Genomic DNA, 20120 nt, shown 5'->3' on the forward strand with positions numbered 1-20120 from the left:
TTCTTTTTTTTTTTTCTCATGAAACAAAAGGGTAGACAAGCATACTGAGGCAGGTACAAGAGATAGTGTTTCTGGAATGTCTTCGTCCCAAAGGTAGACAATCTGTGACCAGTGCTCTCTCTGCATCCTCACTCTCCTTTTTACAACCATGGAATATTCATAATGTGATTCGCAGCACAGTGAGAGCATGCCCACAGAGCTGGAAGCCTGGGAACTCACCATCAGTGCTAAGGTCGTTTCAACAGCTTGCTCAGTAAAAATAGCCTGCACCCGAGTTTACCTCGCCAGCAGGCACATTTAAATCTAATATAAAACTAGAAACATTCATATTTACATGAAATATTCACTGATATTGTGTCAGGTAATTCTTTGAGGCACGCTTGGCTGTGCTGTATCACGTGTGCATATGTCTCATGGAGGTATCGTGCTATTAACGCTCCCTCAGCACATTCCTGGATAGGTGATAACAACCACAAAAGTTCAGACACTTTCATGTTGACATGCTGTTTACATTCCAGCACTTGTGCATCCCAGCTATTGTTCAACATGTTCGCTTGCCTTGATTTTGAGTCCTCCCTGGTACTGGCTGCATTTCCAAGGTGACACAGTTCAAAGTGCTCAGAATGAATTGGTCTGACAGGAAGGGGTGATTGTTTCTTATTTAGGGACTCATGGGGGAGCAGGGTAAATTTGAGTAGCTCTGATGACCTGCCTAGCAAAATAAAGAAAGAAAATAGGTAGAGAAGTTCTACTGACACAATACAAATGCTTGAAGACACTAGTGAAAGAACAGGGAGAAGTGGGTATGACAGTTCCTCTGTGCTGATATCAGATTCGGTAATCCCAACAAACTAAGGAGAACTATATTCTGCATTAAGCAGTGTGTGTGTGTGTGTGTGTGTGTGTGTGTGTGTGTGTGTGTGTGTGAAGGGAGGACACTGCACACAGTGGCATGAGCTGAGCCAAGCTGTCAAAATACACCTGTGTGGGTGGGAGAGACGCACTCAACTTAATACCTCCATACGAGTCAAAACAGACATCCGGGGACAAAACAGTACGAAAAACAGAGAGTGAAAAGAAAGAAATAGAGAGAGACAGAGTGAAAGAAAGAGAGAGAGAGAAGGGGAGAGTGAAAATCTTATAGAATCAACAATGTACATCTGTACTATGTCAGGTGAGAGTGAGGGAGATCGAGATTGAGACACAGAGTTCGATAGGGATGGGGTGGGGGTGGACCTACCTGGCTTGTAGGACATTCCTGGGGGGAAAAGGAAGCCCTGCTGGGCCGTGGCAGCCGCTGCCAGAGTACGCTGGTCGTGTGGAAAAATGGGGATCATGAGCGGAGGCATGTGACCCTGGACCTGCTGAACAGAGAGAGAGAGAGGAGATCACACAGAGGTCTAACGCAAACTGACAGCGGGGCCTTGCAGCCCCCTCTGCCCGCGTGTGCTCACACAATACCTACACTTAATCCCCGCCAATCACACATTAGCACATCAAAGAGCCACACGCACACTGTCTCACCCTTCCTGCCTCCAAAGTGCTGCATGCAGGGTAAGGAGAGAAGTTATACCAGCACAGTGGTTCATGGTGGTAGCGCTCCTTGTGTCTACAGGTTAAGGTCTAGTGGAAGTCAACGCAGGACATGAGGTTTTTTCTTACACACTTGTTTTTTACATTCAGTGATGGTATCAGTCTGACATTCCTCTCAAAGCTTCACAGGGATACACGATCATGAGATTTTCTCAGTTTAGAGGTCTGAGAGGTAACCCAAGGTTCAGTCTAACTGTCATGAGTATAATTGTTCGCAGAGTGGAATTCCAGCAGAACAGAGGTGACTGCTCTGTGCAGATCAACAGGTGAGATTCTCGTCACTGGATGTGGAAGAGCCTTTTGGGGAGGGGGGGGGGGGGGGTAAACTCGGGAGTGAATGCTTAAACACTCTGCCAATAGTAATGACTGACAGGAAAAGACCCTCATAGTTATACTGCCTCTGTCTCGTATTTTTGGAAGATCATTTATACAGACGATAAAAGCTCGGCCAGTCCTGTAATTTACAGCTCCTGCTTTCAGCGGTGAAAAAAGTGGAAGGAGCCCAAAAATCCCTGATCCATTTGTGATATTTCATTTTAACGTCTGGGTCCTGCGCAGCATGCACGCTGCCCCTCAAACTGTCTCTGCATCTTCTAAGAGCCATTATTAACCTTCACCATTTTGACCATGTCTCCTCTCTTGCTTTCTCAAAACAGGATGTGTGTGCATGTGTATGTGCTTGCATTTGTGTGTGCATATGTACTTGTCTTTGGATCCGTACAGGCTTGCTCAGGCTTGCATGTGTGTGTGTTTGTCTGTGTGTGTGTGTGTGTGTGTGTGTGTGTGTGTGTGTGTGTGTGTGTGTGTGTGTGCGCGCGTGCGAACATGTGTGCCTGCATGCGTTTGCGTGTGTGAGTGCATGCATGTGTGATTGGGGTCGAGTGGTTATGAAGGAACAAGTTGGGGGTTGACACAGAGCGTAATCTTGCTGTCATCCCCTGCTGCCTGTCTGGCTGTGATAGGGTGCAGCAGTGCTACTGTGGACCTGTGAGGGTTAATGCAGTGGCGCGCCAACCCACCTCATAGGAACCCGGCTGGAAAACAGGTTCATAAAGGTCAGACCCCAAAATAAACACTTTACAGAATGTTTCTCCATTCATCCCTCTTTAAAATCAACTTGCAATAAAATGGGTCTGGGTGCAATTACTGCTGCGGCATTGGGGCATGAAATCAACCTGCTTTGAGCAATGATTTTCTTCCACATTCTAGCTGAGGTCTGCTTGTGATATCCATTTTTTCTCATTGCCTTCTCTTCCAACAGTCACACACGGCAGCTTGAAATCTAAGTGTTTGGGACCACTTTATCGATCCATCCCAAAGTGAGTTCCTCTGAGCAAAATAAATAAAAAAAAATGCACTTTCTGTTTAGCAAGCTATTAAATTACGCAATTGTGGAGGTTACAGTGTATAAGAGTGAAAATGCAGGACCACATTTTCTTTTTTTCGATAATACGAAAAGTGCCAGATGAGCTGGGAATTCAAGGGCACATCCATTTAAGGAGTATCTTTAAATAAACTTAAAGATGACTTTTTTTATTTTAGATTTCAAACATAACAAGCTTACTGTAGATGCACTGCGTCTGTCATATAACACCAGGAAAAAAAAATCAACTTAAATTTGTTATCTGATTCAGTAACAAATAACTTTTACATCGATATGGTAGATTACATTGCTGTATATATTTGTAAAATTGTCTCTTTAAAAGGTTATTAAGGTCAGTCACATACATAATTGCGATTAACCTTATACACATTAACCTAGCAAAACGAATCAGTCTAAAGCCAGGGTATTACAGAGAACAGCTGCTCTCAAAGTGGAACCAAAGCAGAACTATTCCTCAACATGTCATCCCATATAACTGAACCAGAATCAGATTCGACACAATGTTTAGGCAGTGCGGACAGAAACACCTGGTACTTACAACCTCACATGTACACATATAAATATTTCAGAGAATAATCACTGTCTAGAAAAATTTCTGAACTAATATTTAAAATGCAGAGTATAATGAAAAAAGAAAATTGTATTTGATGGCAAAGAAAAAAATATATATAAGACAGGAAAAACAGAGCAGGCAGAAAAATTCTGCTTCTCTTGAGCACTTGTGATTTGCAGTAATGAGGTCTTTACATTAAACTTTAATTTACACAACCAATGTCATCGAACGGAGAATCAAATCAGAAGCTTCAAAGTGGGAACTAATAGTGGAGGTTAGCTTTCAAGTCTGTCAATTAACAGATGGCACTGTAGCTGAGCAGACAATGCATCTATAGATTTAAAGATTATCACTAGCAATTTGCTTTGACTGCTGATAGACAGAGAATGGAATTAAGTGGCTGCAGTTAGACAGGCAGATTTTGATAAATTGCATATTGGCTCCTACATAAAAGATGCTCGCTCTCTCTCTCTCTCTCTCTCTCTCTCTCTCTCTCTCTCTCTTTCTCTCTCTCTCTCTCTCTCTCTCTCTCTCTCTCTCTCTCTCTCTTTCTCACTCACTCCCTCTCTCTACACATACTTTTTGTGTGTGTGTGTGTGTGTATTTGTTTGTGTGTTCATGTGTCTCCCTGCCTGGCTGCAGTCACAGGCCCTCCAGGCTCTGAGATAGTTACCCTCAAGTTCATGTGCCAATCGGCTGGCTGCCCAGAATATTTCTATTGCCAGGATGATCTTCAGGAGTGTGAAAGAATGAAGTGGAGCAGATGTGAGTGGGGCACTCGGGAAGCAGGCCCTCTGCTCCTCACAAATATGGCCCATTGTTGCGCTGGTGCTCCTTCCCTTTTGTCTTAGCACTAGTAAGTGCTAGATAATGCCATTTCTCGCCATCTGCCCCTGAGCTTCATTAAAGATACATGAATGGGCTATCTTATGAGGAACAGGTGCTATTGTTTGTCCCCAAAGACTCCCAAGGATCTAACTCAGACTACTTGAAGAAGAGCATCTGTAGCAATCAGTCAGCCTCAGAGTTGGCAGCCACCCCTCTCCCTGCCTGCAGATAAATACACAGGGGTAGGAAAGTAGAGAGAAGGCTCTCCAACTCAGACTTACACATACATCATTCATTCACATGACCGACTGATGTCCACGCTGCTCATGCAAATTGTCCTGGTTTCATTCATATGCAGTGCAACAACTACATTAGACATCTTTAAAAATAAATCAGACAGTAAGTATAATCAACCTTTATGTCTGTTTTTTGATACTCAGAGCATAAAAGACTTATAAAAACATCTTTATGAAAAAAAATCTTTTTATACTTTAGGACTGCTTAAAACCGTAAATACAATCTAGTACAAGAGACCTGAAGAAAAGAGAAAACAACAAATAGAGAGTTATAGATTAATCAATGTTGTTAGTGGAAATGTTGACATCAGCACTTAGGTCCTTTAATGCTGTACAACACCAGTTGACCCTGAGGTCACGCAGCACAGAGGAAAAGGAAGGCATGGGTTAGTGTGGCTGGATCTCTGTTACAGTGAAAGAATTCCAGTTTGTCTGTGAATGTATGCCTGTATGTGGGCATATGGACATATTTGTATACATGTGTGATAGGATGTGTTCACTTAGTGTGACTTTGCATGCATGTGTGCGTTTTTTGCGTGTGTGTGTGTGTGTGTGTGTGTACAGTCCTGCAGTGTACACTTTGCAGCTTTACTTGTGCTATGCTCTCTTGTCATGCCTAGGCTGTCACAAACAGAGGGGAAATGGAGATGTACAAGTCATTACGGTGCTCAACAGGGCCCTTGTCAGCACCCATGCTCCTCACTGTCTTAGAAGAGGTCTAAAAAAGCCCAGGAGACACGCCCCCCCCCCTCCAGCAGTCCCAGTGCTCCCCCTAACATGAAAATAGAGTCTGATCTTCAGCGAGCGTCACTAGCTCTTTCGCTTTTATAAGGAAAAGGGGAGTTGTTTCAACATGTCCAAATGCCTTCAATGTTGACAAGATAAGAGAGAGGATGGGGAGGGTGAAGGATTTTCTTTTTTTTTTTCTAAGTCCTTTTTAAAACAAGTGTTTAGCCGCTGAAACACACTGCCTAAGCCTCAGGAAAAAAAAAAAAAAACATTATGCGCACTATGAAACGTGCAACTGTGTGCAACCCATAAAAGCACAGAGTACTTGCAAACATGTAACACTGGTTGTATTTTTGTTCACATTTTCATTCTGACTTTTTTTTTTTAGCTGTTATCATTTCAAGTACAAGATATATATGTATATATATTTTTTTTAAAAAAAACGTATATTTCTGCTCTTCAAATTGAAGAGCGGAAATATGAAGACTCCATGATTCAAATCCCCCTTAAAGCTCTAAAACCAGGGTGCTTTAATTTTAGTAGGAGAGTAATGGCCGACCGTTACTGTGAGTAGTGATAGTTTACGCTTTGTTCCCCTGCTGAACATTGACTAAGGCCAAACGGCTGTGAAAGAAAATCAGCTTAGGGGATCTATTTGTAGGAAGACCAGCGGAGACAGGCTGGCAGCCTGGCTTCATCCACAGGGCCTGTAATAGTGAAACTAAACGGCAACATGAACTCAACATCCGCTACTGTTCAGCCTGCTCAACCACTGGCCCTCTGGAAGCAAACCAAGTGAAAACTGCTGAATGGAACCACTTCTGGGCATCAGGGTCCATGCATTACTTTATTCTAGAGAGATCAATTCATAAAACAATCCCATAGATCCCCAAGCACACATTACTCCTACATCACAGGTCATTTATCACATCCCCTCAGAGTGGAGGCGCTGCAGCTTTGAGCTCGAATCCCACACACACACACACACACACACACACAGCACCAGAGAGCTGTTATCAAAGTGGCTGATATTCTGCTCCGTCAGTTCAGTCCCTGATGACAATTGGCTACATGGATCAATATTACCAAGCTAGACTTTGATCCTTGGGCTTTCTGTCGGCACAGGCCCGGAATTAAGACCAGGCCTCCGCCTCCCAGAGCAGACTAAACGTATTGTTCACACAGGTCAGAAAAAGGGTCAATATGGGAGATCCCTCCACTACAGAGCTATAGGTCAGCCACAAAGGGTCTTTGTCTGGATGTGGCTTTGACCAGACGCACCCTTCCCAACCTTACCAGTCCACAGACTCAACTGCTTATCAAATTCAGGAAAGGTCGCTTTTTCACCAACAGGTAAAAGATTAACATCTCTGGGTACAGTGCACAATCACCATTCTGTTGGGGTTGCATTTGAACAAGGCACAGACAAACAACATGTTTGCGTCTGTTGCGCCATTGCACATTGATGAAAGAGACAGGCTGACAAGAACTAATGTGCTCTGAGTGTGTATGTGCAGCACAGGGCAAGGTGCACAGAAACCAGACACTGCACTGAGGCTGGCTGTCTGGAGGAATAACCAATAGATGACTTCTTGTTACACTAATTCCTTACACAGTAAAACAAGCTCTCTTGGAAAAGAGCCATTTCAATATGTCCATATTAAGTCTGGGGCTGTTAAAAAGCAGGACAGCCCCCACCCCCACCCCCACCCCCTCTACCCCCCCCCCCCCCCACCCCCCCCAGCTCAAGACTGCCCAAGTGCACTTGGCTGTGATCAGCCATATATTACACATGCAACCAAGCCCTTAATACTTGTAGCCCCCATAACCAGAGAAAAGAACACACTCAGTATGTGTTCTTCATCAAAATATGTTCAGCAAATTTTTATTTGCAAGTGATCAAATGCCTATGTTTATCTAAAGGAATATTGAAACAGAATGTTGCTGACGTGCAGGAATTAGTAAATTGCTTAAGCAGAAAGAGAGGGGAAAAGAAGCTATTCCCAATGGTATGGCAGTGAAATGTGATCAGTGTAGACTCAACAGATATGTGTACTTAGGGCAAATTCTTGTAGAGCCTCAAAGGCCTAAGATGTAATTTAAGTTTGTAAATATTTCAAGTAATTAGGTTTATATGGAATATAAAATATCAAAGACCAGCCTTAGGCTCTGCACTCTTTGAGCCACTCAGTATGATGGCACACGCGGTATGATACGAACTTCTTTCCGATTGGTCCCCAACCTGTCTCTCTCTCCTCCTCTGCTCCATCTTAACCCTCCTTAAGTATGATCACCTCTTCAGCAATACATGGCCAACAGAACATGGGATATACAGAAACATCTCTGCAAAACTCACAGAGTAGTAAGAATAGAAAAACATAGTCTGGCAGGGTCTGGTCATAAAATTAAAAAGGTTTGTAGTAAACTGGCTAAATCCGCAGGGACTCCCTCAAACAGCATGGGTAATGAGGGGCGAAGAGAACAGACATAAACAAACCCACAAGTGAGTCTGGGGCCAACATCATTATTCCACATATATCCCACATCTATGGAAATGGGCAATGAGAAAAAAATGCCTTCAACACCTCTAGGTGGGGAACGGGTCTAAGTGACAGTTAGAATAGCTCATCTGTGGAGAGGCACACGCTCTAAGCTTGTATGTATTTTTTGACAAACCCCCCTTCTCATTTGCCTCTTCCTGGCCCCACCAGGTTAGGGAGTTCATTCATTCATTCATTCATTCATTCTTTCTTTCTTTCATTCATTCATTCTTTATTTATTTGTAAAAGTTTTGTACTGGCGGGAAAGGGTCGAGCCATGCAGTTTTTTTTGTTTGTTTTTTTTGGTTTTTTTTTTTTTTTTTTAAATCTTTTTAGGTTTGAATAGAACAATTTTACATTCAACGATGCCTGAGTAATGTTAATACTAGCTTTTCTAAATAAAAATGTAATAATCTTCTAAAGGCCCAAATAGAAAATATATTCATATCAAATATGTGTTTTTTTCATGGGCTATATTTTTAATTAACTGATGTATGTGTATAAAATGAAGTGATGAAATATCTTAATTAAACTAACAATGCTGAGCCCCACTTTTCCTTTTTCTTACGTTCTCTTTTTTGATCTGTGTTTGCAAGTACACACATAATTATACCATCTAAATATTGTGCAGACTGTCTCAGAGTCTCCAGTGAGGCTTAATGAGAAAATGCAATGCATCTAATGCCGAAGCAGAGGACTGGAGTCAGACCACCCATAATCTAATAATGGCATTGTCCAGAGAGCTGCTCATAGAGTTGGGGAGTACTTCCCCTTCTTCCTGTCGTCTGTGCATAAACTGAGCCTCTGTCTTCACAATTGCCTCCCAGCTGCTGGGACTTGTGAAAACAACAGAGGCTATTCTGTTGTCCAGCAGAAAGCAGGATTGTTATGGGGGGGACTTTATTGCAGGCACATGAGTGTGTTGAGACCTTAAAACGCGCTCAAATGTCATGTGCACACCCAGTGACGGGCAAGAATAATTATGAAAAAAAAAAAAAAAAACTCTAACAATTCTGTGTCTATGAAAAACGGCGAGAGACAAAATGGCCCATTCATTGTATTCCATGGGGAATGCTTGGACTCTCCTCCGCCCCGAAAACAAAAAGGCCCTTTTTTTTGCTGTGAGCATGGGCTGAATGCTTTGCTTTGCCACCCTAGCCCTAAGAAAACACGGGCCCCCTTTCTAACTGCCGGCTGGGCCGCACACAGTAGACGCTATTAATGCTCCCCTTCTCCGTGTATGTGTGCCCACTGCGGAGGCTGAGGGCCACGTAAAGCCAACGCAAAGACAAAACAGTTTGCTCAACATTAACAGGGAAAACACAGGCCGAGCGGGAGGGAGAGGAAACTAAGTCAACATCACACTGCAGGATGTGTTCTCCGCCAACTGATATTTTCCCTCCCTGTCCGGGTACAATGAAAGCTAAGTATCGGCTAGCCAACTTAATCTGAGAGAGCTCGAGGAGGCTGATGGGGTTCAAAACAGGTGCTTTTCTGATGAGATTCAACAGAGATACAGACAGCACTGCTTTATCTGTTATTGACACAGTCTGGTACTTACAAGGTCCTATAGATTGCTCACATAGATTGCCACTTGGCGTGCATACTGTCATAATGAAGCTCATGCAATTTCCTTGATGCACAATTAGATGTGGAGACGTACAGCTCAAATAATCTTGTGCCTCATTAATTACTGTTATCACCATAGAGAGCTTGCTGTGGAAGACTGCAAATATGCAGGCATACATAAACCAAGTCCCAGAGCTTGTTTAAAATCCCCTCAGGTAACTAATTTTAAGACAGACTCAGGTGTGACTTCACACCTTACAACTGTTCATGTGACAGTCCTCCTCGACATGGAATCGCTTCATTAACACAGCTTAAATACAGAGGTGTTAGAACACAATGCCGACTCGCTGCCTTGCTGTTAATTACAAGAATACGAGTAGAAGTTGTGTCATTAACATTAATAATTGATTTGTGTTTGTCTACATTCTCACAGTGCCGGAGCAGGCGTCTGCGAGCTATCGGCATATGTTCAGCACAACCGTACCTTTGTGCCAAGCTCCTTCTCAATCTGTGAGGTCCTGTCGTTAGAATATAGTCCCCTCTGTTCAACCTGCATCTCACAAAACTCAACATATTCAGTAACCAAGCAAACAAAAAACTTTATCCTTCTCAAATATATAATAAAGAACGATTCTATCCTCAGCAATTTGAAGTCCTAAAGAGGGAACAAACTGTCTCGGGGTAATCCTTGATACTCAGTAAACCAAGGACGATGGCATGATTTAAAAGGAAATCGCAACTGTATGATCTTACGGCAAAAAAAAAAGAGAGACAGAGGGCAAAACAGCAGCCCTAGCGATTTCCTCCAGGCACGGGCTAACAAAGCCTGCAGAGAACATTCATTCACTTAGCTTTCACTGTTTATATTCCTAATGTTGGAATTTGTTTAAACAGACTGGTAACATTACTGTTCTCCATTCATCCACTTAGCTTAATTTCAAAACCATCAGGGCCATTGCCGAGGTTGTATCTATTAAGCCCTTTTTGTGCATCATTAAGTTTTAACAGGGGCCCGAAAGCTTTATTGTTCAAATTGCACACGACTTTATTTAACGTCAGCATTTCTTCTGCTTCCTGACAAGAAGTCACATTTCATAACTAATTAAATTGATCCCTCCTCCCCGACTGAAGCCACTAAATGGAATTATTTGTATCCAAGTGTCAATATATTAAATCAAAGGGGCTAATGAGTCAGGTCACTGCTTTCTTTTATCTTTAGTCTCACATGTTAGGCTCTTCATCAGCTAACAGTCTTTCTAAATGGAGGACGAGCATGTTGATTTGGGTTTCTCTGGGCTGAAGCCAAGTGGATTTGATGAGACTGTTACGGACTAATCCTACAACTGAAGAAGCTGCACAGAGCACTCTGTAAAACGAGACAAATGAAGGCACATACAGACACACACACACACACACACACTATCCCACTCACTATCCCACTCACTCATTTCCTCTCCTGTTAAATTCTGACTACGTTGCTAACACAACTAATTGGCAACACATTCTTTTTTTCACAGTCTCTCTCTCTCTCTCTCTCTCTCTCTCTCTCTCTATTTGTCAATCAGTACATGAGTTCAACTTGTAATATGAAAGATCACAGTGTACGGGGAAACAAACTAAATGTCTGGTGTGAGACAAATTGGGAGCATGATCTCTGTTCAATTAGCCACCCCTATATTAATCTGAAGTGGGATTTAAATTATTTGTTATTATTTGGTGCCTTGTGAATTGGTTGGCCTAATGAAATTTGGGTTTAATCATTGTTCATTGAATTAAAAAAGAAAACCAAATGGCCTGGGGCTTAGAGCAAAACTATGATATTCAATTTAATCTTGAGCAGAGAAATCATAAGAATAATGATTGCAATGATGCAATACATTAATGATGGAATAAGATTTCATAAGAGATTCACCTATGACAGTAGTCTTGTCATCATATTTCAGAGAAACAGTTTTACTATGTGCAGTTCCATTACTCTGTTAAACATTCCAAATTCCTGACAGCCAAAAGTGCTCACCTGAATAATGTATGCTAAAGTGACATTTGGAAGCACCAGCAGAATAAAAATCCATAGAGAAAGAGGGATCGACGCTTTCACAAAAGACTGCATACTTAATTAAGAGTGTTTTTAGAATCTGTCCAGACAGGGCTCTCCAATGAACTTGCTCTGTGAATTTTGTCACTGGTCTGCAACACTGGTAGATGGGAGTTCACCCTGAGATCTCCAAATGATTATGCAACTAACAAGAACAGACAGCTATTATTCCTCAATTTCTATTTATATACTTGAAAAACATGACACTCAGAGTAAGAATAGTGCGGTAATATATGTTGCTATTCTGAACCAGAACTAAAAAGATTACCTGCCTCTATTTAAGATAGCAAAAAAAAAAAACAACATTCTGTCAAAACCCTCCAATAAATTATTAACAGAATATTTGTCAAGCAGGAGGTGAAGCGGAGCACCACGGCCGAAATAGACTGTACCAGTGTGCTATGACACAATGTAATAAGTATATGCAGAGGTGATGAGCACAGAGCTGGTGCTGATTAACCCTTGAGCGTGGCCCCTCCTGGGGCAGGCTTCCTGCACCTCTGGCTCCGGGTAAATGGCTGTTGTTAGGCCAGGCTCAGTGGGCCTGGGGAAATGGCACACATATGAGAGAAATCAGTGTAACCATGAGCCTACTCAGACACATGTCTCAGACATATGCCTGTCAGTCCACAGGAACAAAGGGGTGTCCCTGGGGCCCTCTCCTCCACCTCTGACTGCCCCTTAGCCTGTTAACAATGCTCCAAAAACCTAACTCACAAACACACACACACACACAGAGACGGAGACACGCACAGACACAGACACAGACAAAGACAAAGACAAAGACACAAACACACACACACACACACACACACTCACACACAAACACACACACTCACACACAAACACACACACACACACACACACACACACAAATTGTGTCTCAGATCTGTGTTGGTCCTCTTTATAGAAGTCTGGGTGCCATTGCCAATGGAGGTGGTTAGCCCTGTATAATTAAAATGTATCTTTAATCTGGGGACTGTATGTAGCTATTATCAGTTAACCCTTAGAAGTCCCCCGCTGTTCCCCCACACCATTTAAAACCACATGTGAAGCAACCTTTTACACTTTGAAGTGAACGCTGACAACAATTTCTGTTTTAACTATGGTAGTGGCACTTCTCTACAGCCAGCCAGCTATGCAGACCCCATAATGGGTGATTGTGAGAGCAGAGCAAATTTAACAGAGTTGAAATACATGCTCAGTTTTTAGCACACAATTAAAATAAATGATGTCATGGTCTTGTTTATATGATAGAAAAAGGAAAAAAAAAAAAAAAACAAGAAATTTGTTCTTAGAAGAACTATTATTCATCAGTCCTGTCATGACAATGAAAAAATATAATGACCAGATTCTACTAAACAATGGAATAAAAATTTGCCCTTTTTATATTAAACGAAGAGGAGTGAACAAGGTGAATGAATGGTCAGTGAAAGACTGGAAAAAGGAGAAAGCTAAAGCAATGGGAAAGGAGGAAGGGGGAAGAGAGACACAGGGGAGAAGAGGTGAAAGGGGGGGGGGGGGTGCGTGCGACCCAGCCGGTGCTGGCAAGGGACGAGGGGAGGAGGAGGACAGCGGAAGACAGCCACGTGGAGGTCTCTGTGAGAAGCAGCAGGAGGAAACACAGCCCTGCCTTAGATAAGTAGAAGCAGGCCTGCACAATGACAGAGTGTTTAAGACCGCATCATTAAAACACAGGATGCAACGGTAAGCACAACAATGGTCCCGCTGGACAAACATCATCTATGTCCATTCACAGAAGGCTCTCTGTGCTCTCAGTCATCACAGTTTTATCACAGTTTCAAAAACTAATAATGTTTGCTTTGCTGTGATATGAGGGCATGCAGTCAAGCTGCCTGGAATTCTTTTATCAACATATCCAAGGTCTCATATGAGGCTTTCATTCCTACAACATGTAAAGATAAAGTTCACGCTGACCTTTGAGGGATTCATTCTTCTCCTGGTGTGTGTATTGGTGTGTGTGTGTGTGTGTGTGTGTGTGTATTTGTGTGTGTGTGTCTGTGTGTATGTGTGTCTGTGTGTGTGTGTGTGTGTGTGTGTGTGTGTGTGTGTGTGTGTCTGCGTGAGTGCGTGTCTGTCTGCATGTGTGCGTGTGTAGTATGATGAACCTCCCTTCACCTGAGACTGTGCATTCTCTTGCCTGTGTCACCTCATCTCACACTGTACCAGTCCCAACGTGCAAGAATGCCTGGCATGCTGCCAGCACCGCGCCAGAAATGTACGTCAGACTGGCAGCCTCGTGAAAACCTTAGGAATTTACACCTGCCCTGGCACTTTGGAGTACAGACGGGCTGATTCGGGCAACTCCCACGAATTGCTCTCCATCACAGAACAGTTAGGAGCCTCCTTTACCCTGCACGTCATCATACACACATTAACTTAAATATATAAACTCACGCGCACACACAGACACACGTACCCACACACACCCACCCACACACACACACACACACACACACACACACTGACAAACCCACGTGCGCACACACACACACGTGCACACACATACACACACACACACACATTCATTCATACACACACCACCAGATTCTCAGCTGATCATGGCTGCTGTCACTATGTATACAGTGGGCAAAATTTCTGTATGAATAAATATTTGTGATCTTACAAATTCTACTTTAAACCTCAGTAGAACTGTTTCAGATGCTCCAGTTCTTCCAGCTATGGGCAGCGAAAGAAAATAATGGAAATTCAACGTGATTAATCATGTACTGAAATAACTGCAGCAAGAAATAAGCATTTGGCCAACAACATCTCAGTATCGTGTTATGAAGTCATTTCATAGACTGCTGCTCATGTTGCAAACATATGCCGTGTCGCTATTGAATCCATTATAATTACTAAAGCTGTATGAAAGAATCTACTTCTTTTCAAATGGTAAAATTAACCTGATATGCTGTTTTAAAATAATAATAAAAAAAAAAAGATGTGTGTGCATTTGCAGAAAAGTCCGCTCTTTGGAAAACAGTCCTGTGGAGCCTGATTTACACAGTTTGATTGATGCTGAGGGTAAACAAACAGGTCCGGCTTTATTTGTTCGGCTTTACTTGCCTTACGTAAGTAACACATTTTCTGTCACAGATCAGATTTACTTCAGCATTTGTTTCTAATTGTCACAGGCTACTCATTCAATCTCTGATGGTGTTTTAAGTTTCTACTTGAATCACATAACAGTAATCCTCTCTCTGGACAGAATTAGTTGCAGTATGAAATTCAACAAGAGGCACTTGCCAAAGAAATAATAAAAAGAGAGGAAAGGGGGGCGGGGGGGTAGAGAAAAACCTTTAGCTTGAACTTCTGATAAGCTCCTAGCACTCTAATCAAAACATCTGTTATCTTAAAACAAGTGACATTGTAATCCCGAAGGACAAAGACTCAATCTTTCTCTCCCTTCTTTGTATAAATGCGAAAGGATGAAAAGAGAGAAGGCAATTCAAAGAAGGCTTGATTGGACACAGAACTGTTCCAGACTGGTCCATCTATTGCTCTCCCTTGTGGCGCTCTTTCAGAGAAAACCAGAAAGAGTGTCTAAAGCCAGCAGGGGGGTTAAGGTAATGGTCATGGAGGTTTTATTTGAAACCCTTCAATCTGGTTTTATAGAGCTCACTGATGTGATCAGTTACATCATCAATAATGGGAAAAAACAACAGTGAGTTCCCCTAAGCCAAAACAGTAGCACTTTGATGGAGAGGAGGTCCTCTTTAAAAGCTACACACACTTCATGCAAACAGCAGGGTAACCTAATCCCGAGTGCTGTTTTACCACTCTGCTTAAAGTCTGCTACATGAAGGCTGAAAGCTTGTTTGGAGTACTAATTAACTCAAAGCTCTTGTATATTAAGAGCACTGGGCATTTTTAAAGAGCTGGTTCTAATGAAAACAGAGTGCCAGTGAGCTGCATTAAGGCTGCCTCCCCTCCTCAGTCTCCCCTTGTCTCACCATCGTTACAACCAACCAGTGCAACTGAACACAGAGTTAAAGTGGGTCAGCAGACAAGCAAAACTAATGACATAAAGAAACAGAATTCTGAGCAGATCAACATCTGTTAATCTGGAAATGATTTCAAGACCAGAGTAAGTTTTCTTAGTAGTGGCCCTGTTTTAAGTCTGTGGTACACGCATTGTGATTAGGACATGCTTGCTCCCACCAACGGCAGCAGATGGAGAGTCTATCTTTTGTTTAACTGTGGTTGTGTGGCTTCAATGGGGCAGAAGATGACAAGAGAGCAGGAAACTGGTGTAATGTCATCTGCCTAGGCTGATCTCTCAAGCTCATTTTGCTTCTGAACAGGGACGGGACAGCTCAGAACACAGACCGTCTGGCTCAGGTGGCGTTAGGAATGCGGGGGCCTGGCTAAAAGCATTTGACTGAGGTAAGAGCAGTTGAGTGGAGTGTGGAGAGGTGGAGTACTCCACACATGCTGCATCGTTCAGTGGGTCAGCAGAAATGCAGCGTGGGCCCTCTACTCTACTGCCTCTCCAGCCATAGGAGCCACTGACAGAGAAGCCTTTCTCCAGGAAAGAGCAGATGAAAGAAGTTTTACAGCCAGGCACTAAATTGTGCTTTGTGCTCAAGGCTGAGTAAATCAGACAGGGTTTGGATTGTCCTGACACATGAGAGTGACTTGAGCGCGTCGTGCAGAGAGAAAACACAGAGGGCAGAAAAGCAACGCTGTGTTACCGAAGCGCTGCAGCGCACGGCCGTCAAGAATACGAGCGGATGATCCTAAAGGCAAAAGAAAAATGCAATTCTAGCTTTTATTTAAGGCTTTCATTAAAGGTTCTCTAATCTAACCTGAGATATACCACCAAACCGCCTTTACCGCTCCATACCTCCATCTAAAAGCCAGGTCAACGAATGGGATGGAAAGTGAGGGGCGTGAGATAAAACACAAGATCAGTGTTATGTGTGTGAACAGTACAGTTCTGTGTGCAAACAGGGTGAAAGCCTAAAAGAAATTAGTGGAAGGGAGGAGGGGTGGGGAATGTAGTACCTGTCTCCACAGTGCCTGGGAGCGAGAGAGAGAGAGAGAGAGAGAGAGAGAGAGAGAGATGGGCTTGAACTGGCACGAGGCACACCCTACGCCCTTGGCTTTCATGCGTAGACATCGTGTATGCTGACCTTGAGCATGGCCACTGACCAGCTTGTGTACGTCTACTACCACACAGACTGGGTGGTCCGCTAACCTTGTTCAGTGAAACACCACATAACACATTCACACACATACCCCACCCTCCCTCCAAAAAAAAAAAAAAAAAGAAAGAAAAAGAAAAAGAAAAAAGAAAAAACTGGCCCTCTCATTCTTCTTTTTTCTCCATTTCCTGATGTTTCCATTCGTTCTTTGCAAATATGTCGTGGTTATTTATTACACACTTCTTCACTTCTCTTCATTTAAGCCTTATGTGAGTACTGAGCTCCTGTCTTCTTCATTTACATTTTTTTTTTCATTCCCCACGATTACTTGATGAAAGAAAAAAGAACACAATCCAGATTGGGAAGAAAATACATTAAAATAACTGCTGTACTCCATTACTACTAATCCAATTTAAGAACTTCTAAGCCAGGATAAACACTGAACATGCCTTTTCTTAAGAACAGATTTAAAACACACATTAAAAACAATCACTAAAATTTACTTAGGGAAAAAGTAAACATTTGTAAAAGGCAAAATATATGTAATTATATGTCGAGATACAGGTTTCTCAGACAGGCAGTTGCAGCTCACTGGACATTAGGGTGAATAAGAGAATGAGTCTACGGCTAACGGTAGCACTAAGGTGTTGTTTAGAGGCATTGCCACGTCACTCCACTGGGACATATCATTTCAGAGGCATTTACCACTCTCTTTCATGTCCCATACCCCCAGGCACTCTACCACAAACACACAAACATGCTCTGCTAGGTGCCGTTAACTTCTCTTTCTTTAAATTTTTCATTAATTAGGAAGTGCTAATTATTCCCCTCCATTTATACCCCTCCCAATTATGAACAGCCAATTATCCTGTAACCTGAATGACAACTGCAATAATGATGAGAGAAAGATAGAGAGAGTAAGAGAGCAGACAAGAGAAACAACAAAGAGAGAGAGAGGAGACAGTAGGGTGGTAAAGGAAGGATGTCTACTGTGAGAGATATATAGCGGGTCCCAAGAGGTTGACTTTTGTGTGTGGGGTGGGAGGTGGTGATCAGATGAAACCAACACTGACCTGAATCTGCTGCTGAAGGAGATTGATTTTGTGCTGCTGCTGCAGAAGTTGCTGCTGTTGTCTTGCAATCTAAGGGTGACAGAAAGCAGAGAGAAGGAGAAGAAAACGTCACTGAAACTGACTCTTGGAACTGTTAAAAGTCTGTAAAACTAAGAACAAACATTACCATGTCTGTTTTTTTTTTTTGAGGTCCACAGATTACAGTTAAGCTCTACTCAGGGGCGTATGAAATATTGACAGCATGAGTAAACAAGCTTGGCCCTCACATCTCACTCAAGTTTATCCATAAGACCGGTCAAGAGGGCATAAACAAATACTACATATATTCATCTGAAGAAAAAGCAAATTAAAAACAGATCAAAATTTTAGGGTAGAGCACAGTAAGTGCTTTTCCTTTGTAACAATGTTGAGTAGTATCATCAATAAAGAATATTACTCCTGGCTTGGAGGACTAGGAGCTGAGAAGAGTGTAAGACTGGTATGTTTATGGAGCAGAGGAGTGGTCGAGGGTATGCCTGGGGTGGGAGTGGTCTGTCAGGACCGCATCTTTCAGCGGAGAGCTTCAAATCTTTAAGTTCCACTCCCCTTTTTCTGTCTAGAACCCCCCCCTCCTCGACACACACACACACACACACACACACACACACACACCCCACCACCCCAAGCCGCACCTTCGCCTCACTGAGCATGACAACCTAGTTTTAAGTGTCATTTAATTTTCATTTTCAAATATAATTACAAAGTGTTCACTGTAAGATATAACTCGTCGGCAAATGTGTCAGGATTAATTTGTGCTGGCTTCTTCACGAGTGTCAACAGTTAATTACTGTGTCGTGTCTGGATGGCTAAATGACATTCTAACTTCAGGCAGCCGACTTATCCCTCTCTCCCACTCCCCTCCTCCATTTCCTTTGCTATTAGAGGCTAAGTCTCTGCACGTATACAAACTGGCAAAACATTAAATATCAGTGCTCACAATTTATTAAAATCAACTAGGCATACAATGCACACCCTTTGCCCATAAACCTGACTATTAAACAGAGGATTTTGCTTTTTTTTTTTTTTTTTGAGATATTAATGGTGGATGTTTTGAAAGTATTCATCCATTTTAGGTACACACATTATTTGACTTTAAGATGTGACTGTTAATCTACATAATGAATTGACAGCAATATGAGTTAGTAATAAAAACATCTGAATTGTGCACAGATCCTTTCCGTTTACACTATCACACATTAGAGCAGTTCATGAACTGTGTTAATTTGCTGAATTGGTAACAATATGCTTCATTTGGCTGATCTGCGCTTTGATAATAAGCAGGGACTGATCTAATGGGGATCTTTACTCACAGGGCATCCTCATTTCATACATTGCCCTGAGATTCACACGCAGCCACTTAAAGTTGTAAGCGTCATGAATGTTTTGGAAGATAAAATGGTGATAATAAATCCAAAGAGAATGTGAAAGAATCAAAAATAAGAATTTCTATTACAGCATCTGTCATCTTTTTAAACTGAACAATAATTGTTTAACTGACGTTAATGTCTTGACTTTTTTTTTTCTCATGCAGTGGATCATATGAGACAGTTGTGACGTATGAGAAAAGAAAAAATGAAAAAGCATATGGTAGTGTGCTACTCACCTGTTCTTGTTGCTGGCGTGCCAGCTCCATTTGCTGGCGTTGCTTTTCCATCTGTGAAGCTGCCAGTTTCTTCTGTTCGTCATGGGCAGCCAGGAGCTGCTCCCTTAGGCTGATGAGTTGGGTTATCATGGTGGAGAGTTGCCTCTCCTTTTCTGCCAAGCTCTCAGGTGTACCTGCTCCAGGGGTAAAGACAGACACAAGTCACTCTCACTCTCACACATGGCACAATATATCCTAGAGTGAGAAAACAGTAATATTTGCGAAGGAGAACTGAAGGCTATTTTCACTCTAGTTTTCACTCTCTAAATACAACTGCAAACTGAATAACTTCAGAAGGACCACTGCTACCAAATAATCAGCACATCTCCAAGAGACATAAAAAGCTTTTGCTGGGTATCCTGCTGGAACCATCCCCTCAAGCACCCCTCTGCCATCAAATATCCGTTAATGTTAGGAGAGTACAAGAGACCCAGCAAATGCAGGATAGCTAACCACTCACATCTCAAGAGCAAGTGCCACAGGAACACAGGAGTTATTTACAAGCATGGAGACAATTGGCCTGTGAAAGTCTAGCTGTCTAAAACTAGGCTGTCGTCTTACAGCAGCCTTGCGCTGACTATAGAATGACTTCATTAAAAGTGCGAAGG

The 20120-nt window shown here is 42.5% G+C and overlaps 1 protein-coding gene across 6 annotated transcripts in view; it reads right to left on the reverse strand.

Annotated features, from left to right (window-relative positions):
• The window catches only part of sox6 (SRY-box transcription factor 6), a 94947-nt gene that overhangs the window by 35692 nt on the left and 39135 nt on the right, over positions 1–20120 (reverse strand). For 2 of the 6 annotated variants that reach the window (XM_030792056.1, XM_030792076.1), the window contains exons 5-7: positions 19474–19646; positions 17832–17900; positions 1241–1364 (exon numbers count right to left, since the gene is read on the reverse strand). In XM_030792056.1, coding sequence (XP_030647916.1) covers positions 1241–1364; positions 17832–17900; positions 19474–19646 — 366 coding nt within the window. Of the gene's footprint in view, positions 1–1240; positions 1365–17831; positions 17901–19473; positions 19650–20120 lie in introns of all 6 variants that reach the window. The other 4 variants (XM_030792047.1, XM_030792074.1, XM_030792066.1 and 1 more) reach the window with 2 other exon arrangements.

The sequence above is a fragment of the Chanos chanos genome, chromosome 2 (assembly GCF_902362185.1).
Source record: "Chanos chanos chromosome 2, fChaCha1.1, whole genome shotgun sequence".
Taxonomy (NCBI): Eukaryota; Metazoa; Chordata; class Actinopteri; order Gonorynchiformes; family Chanidae; genus Chanos; species Chanos chanos.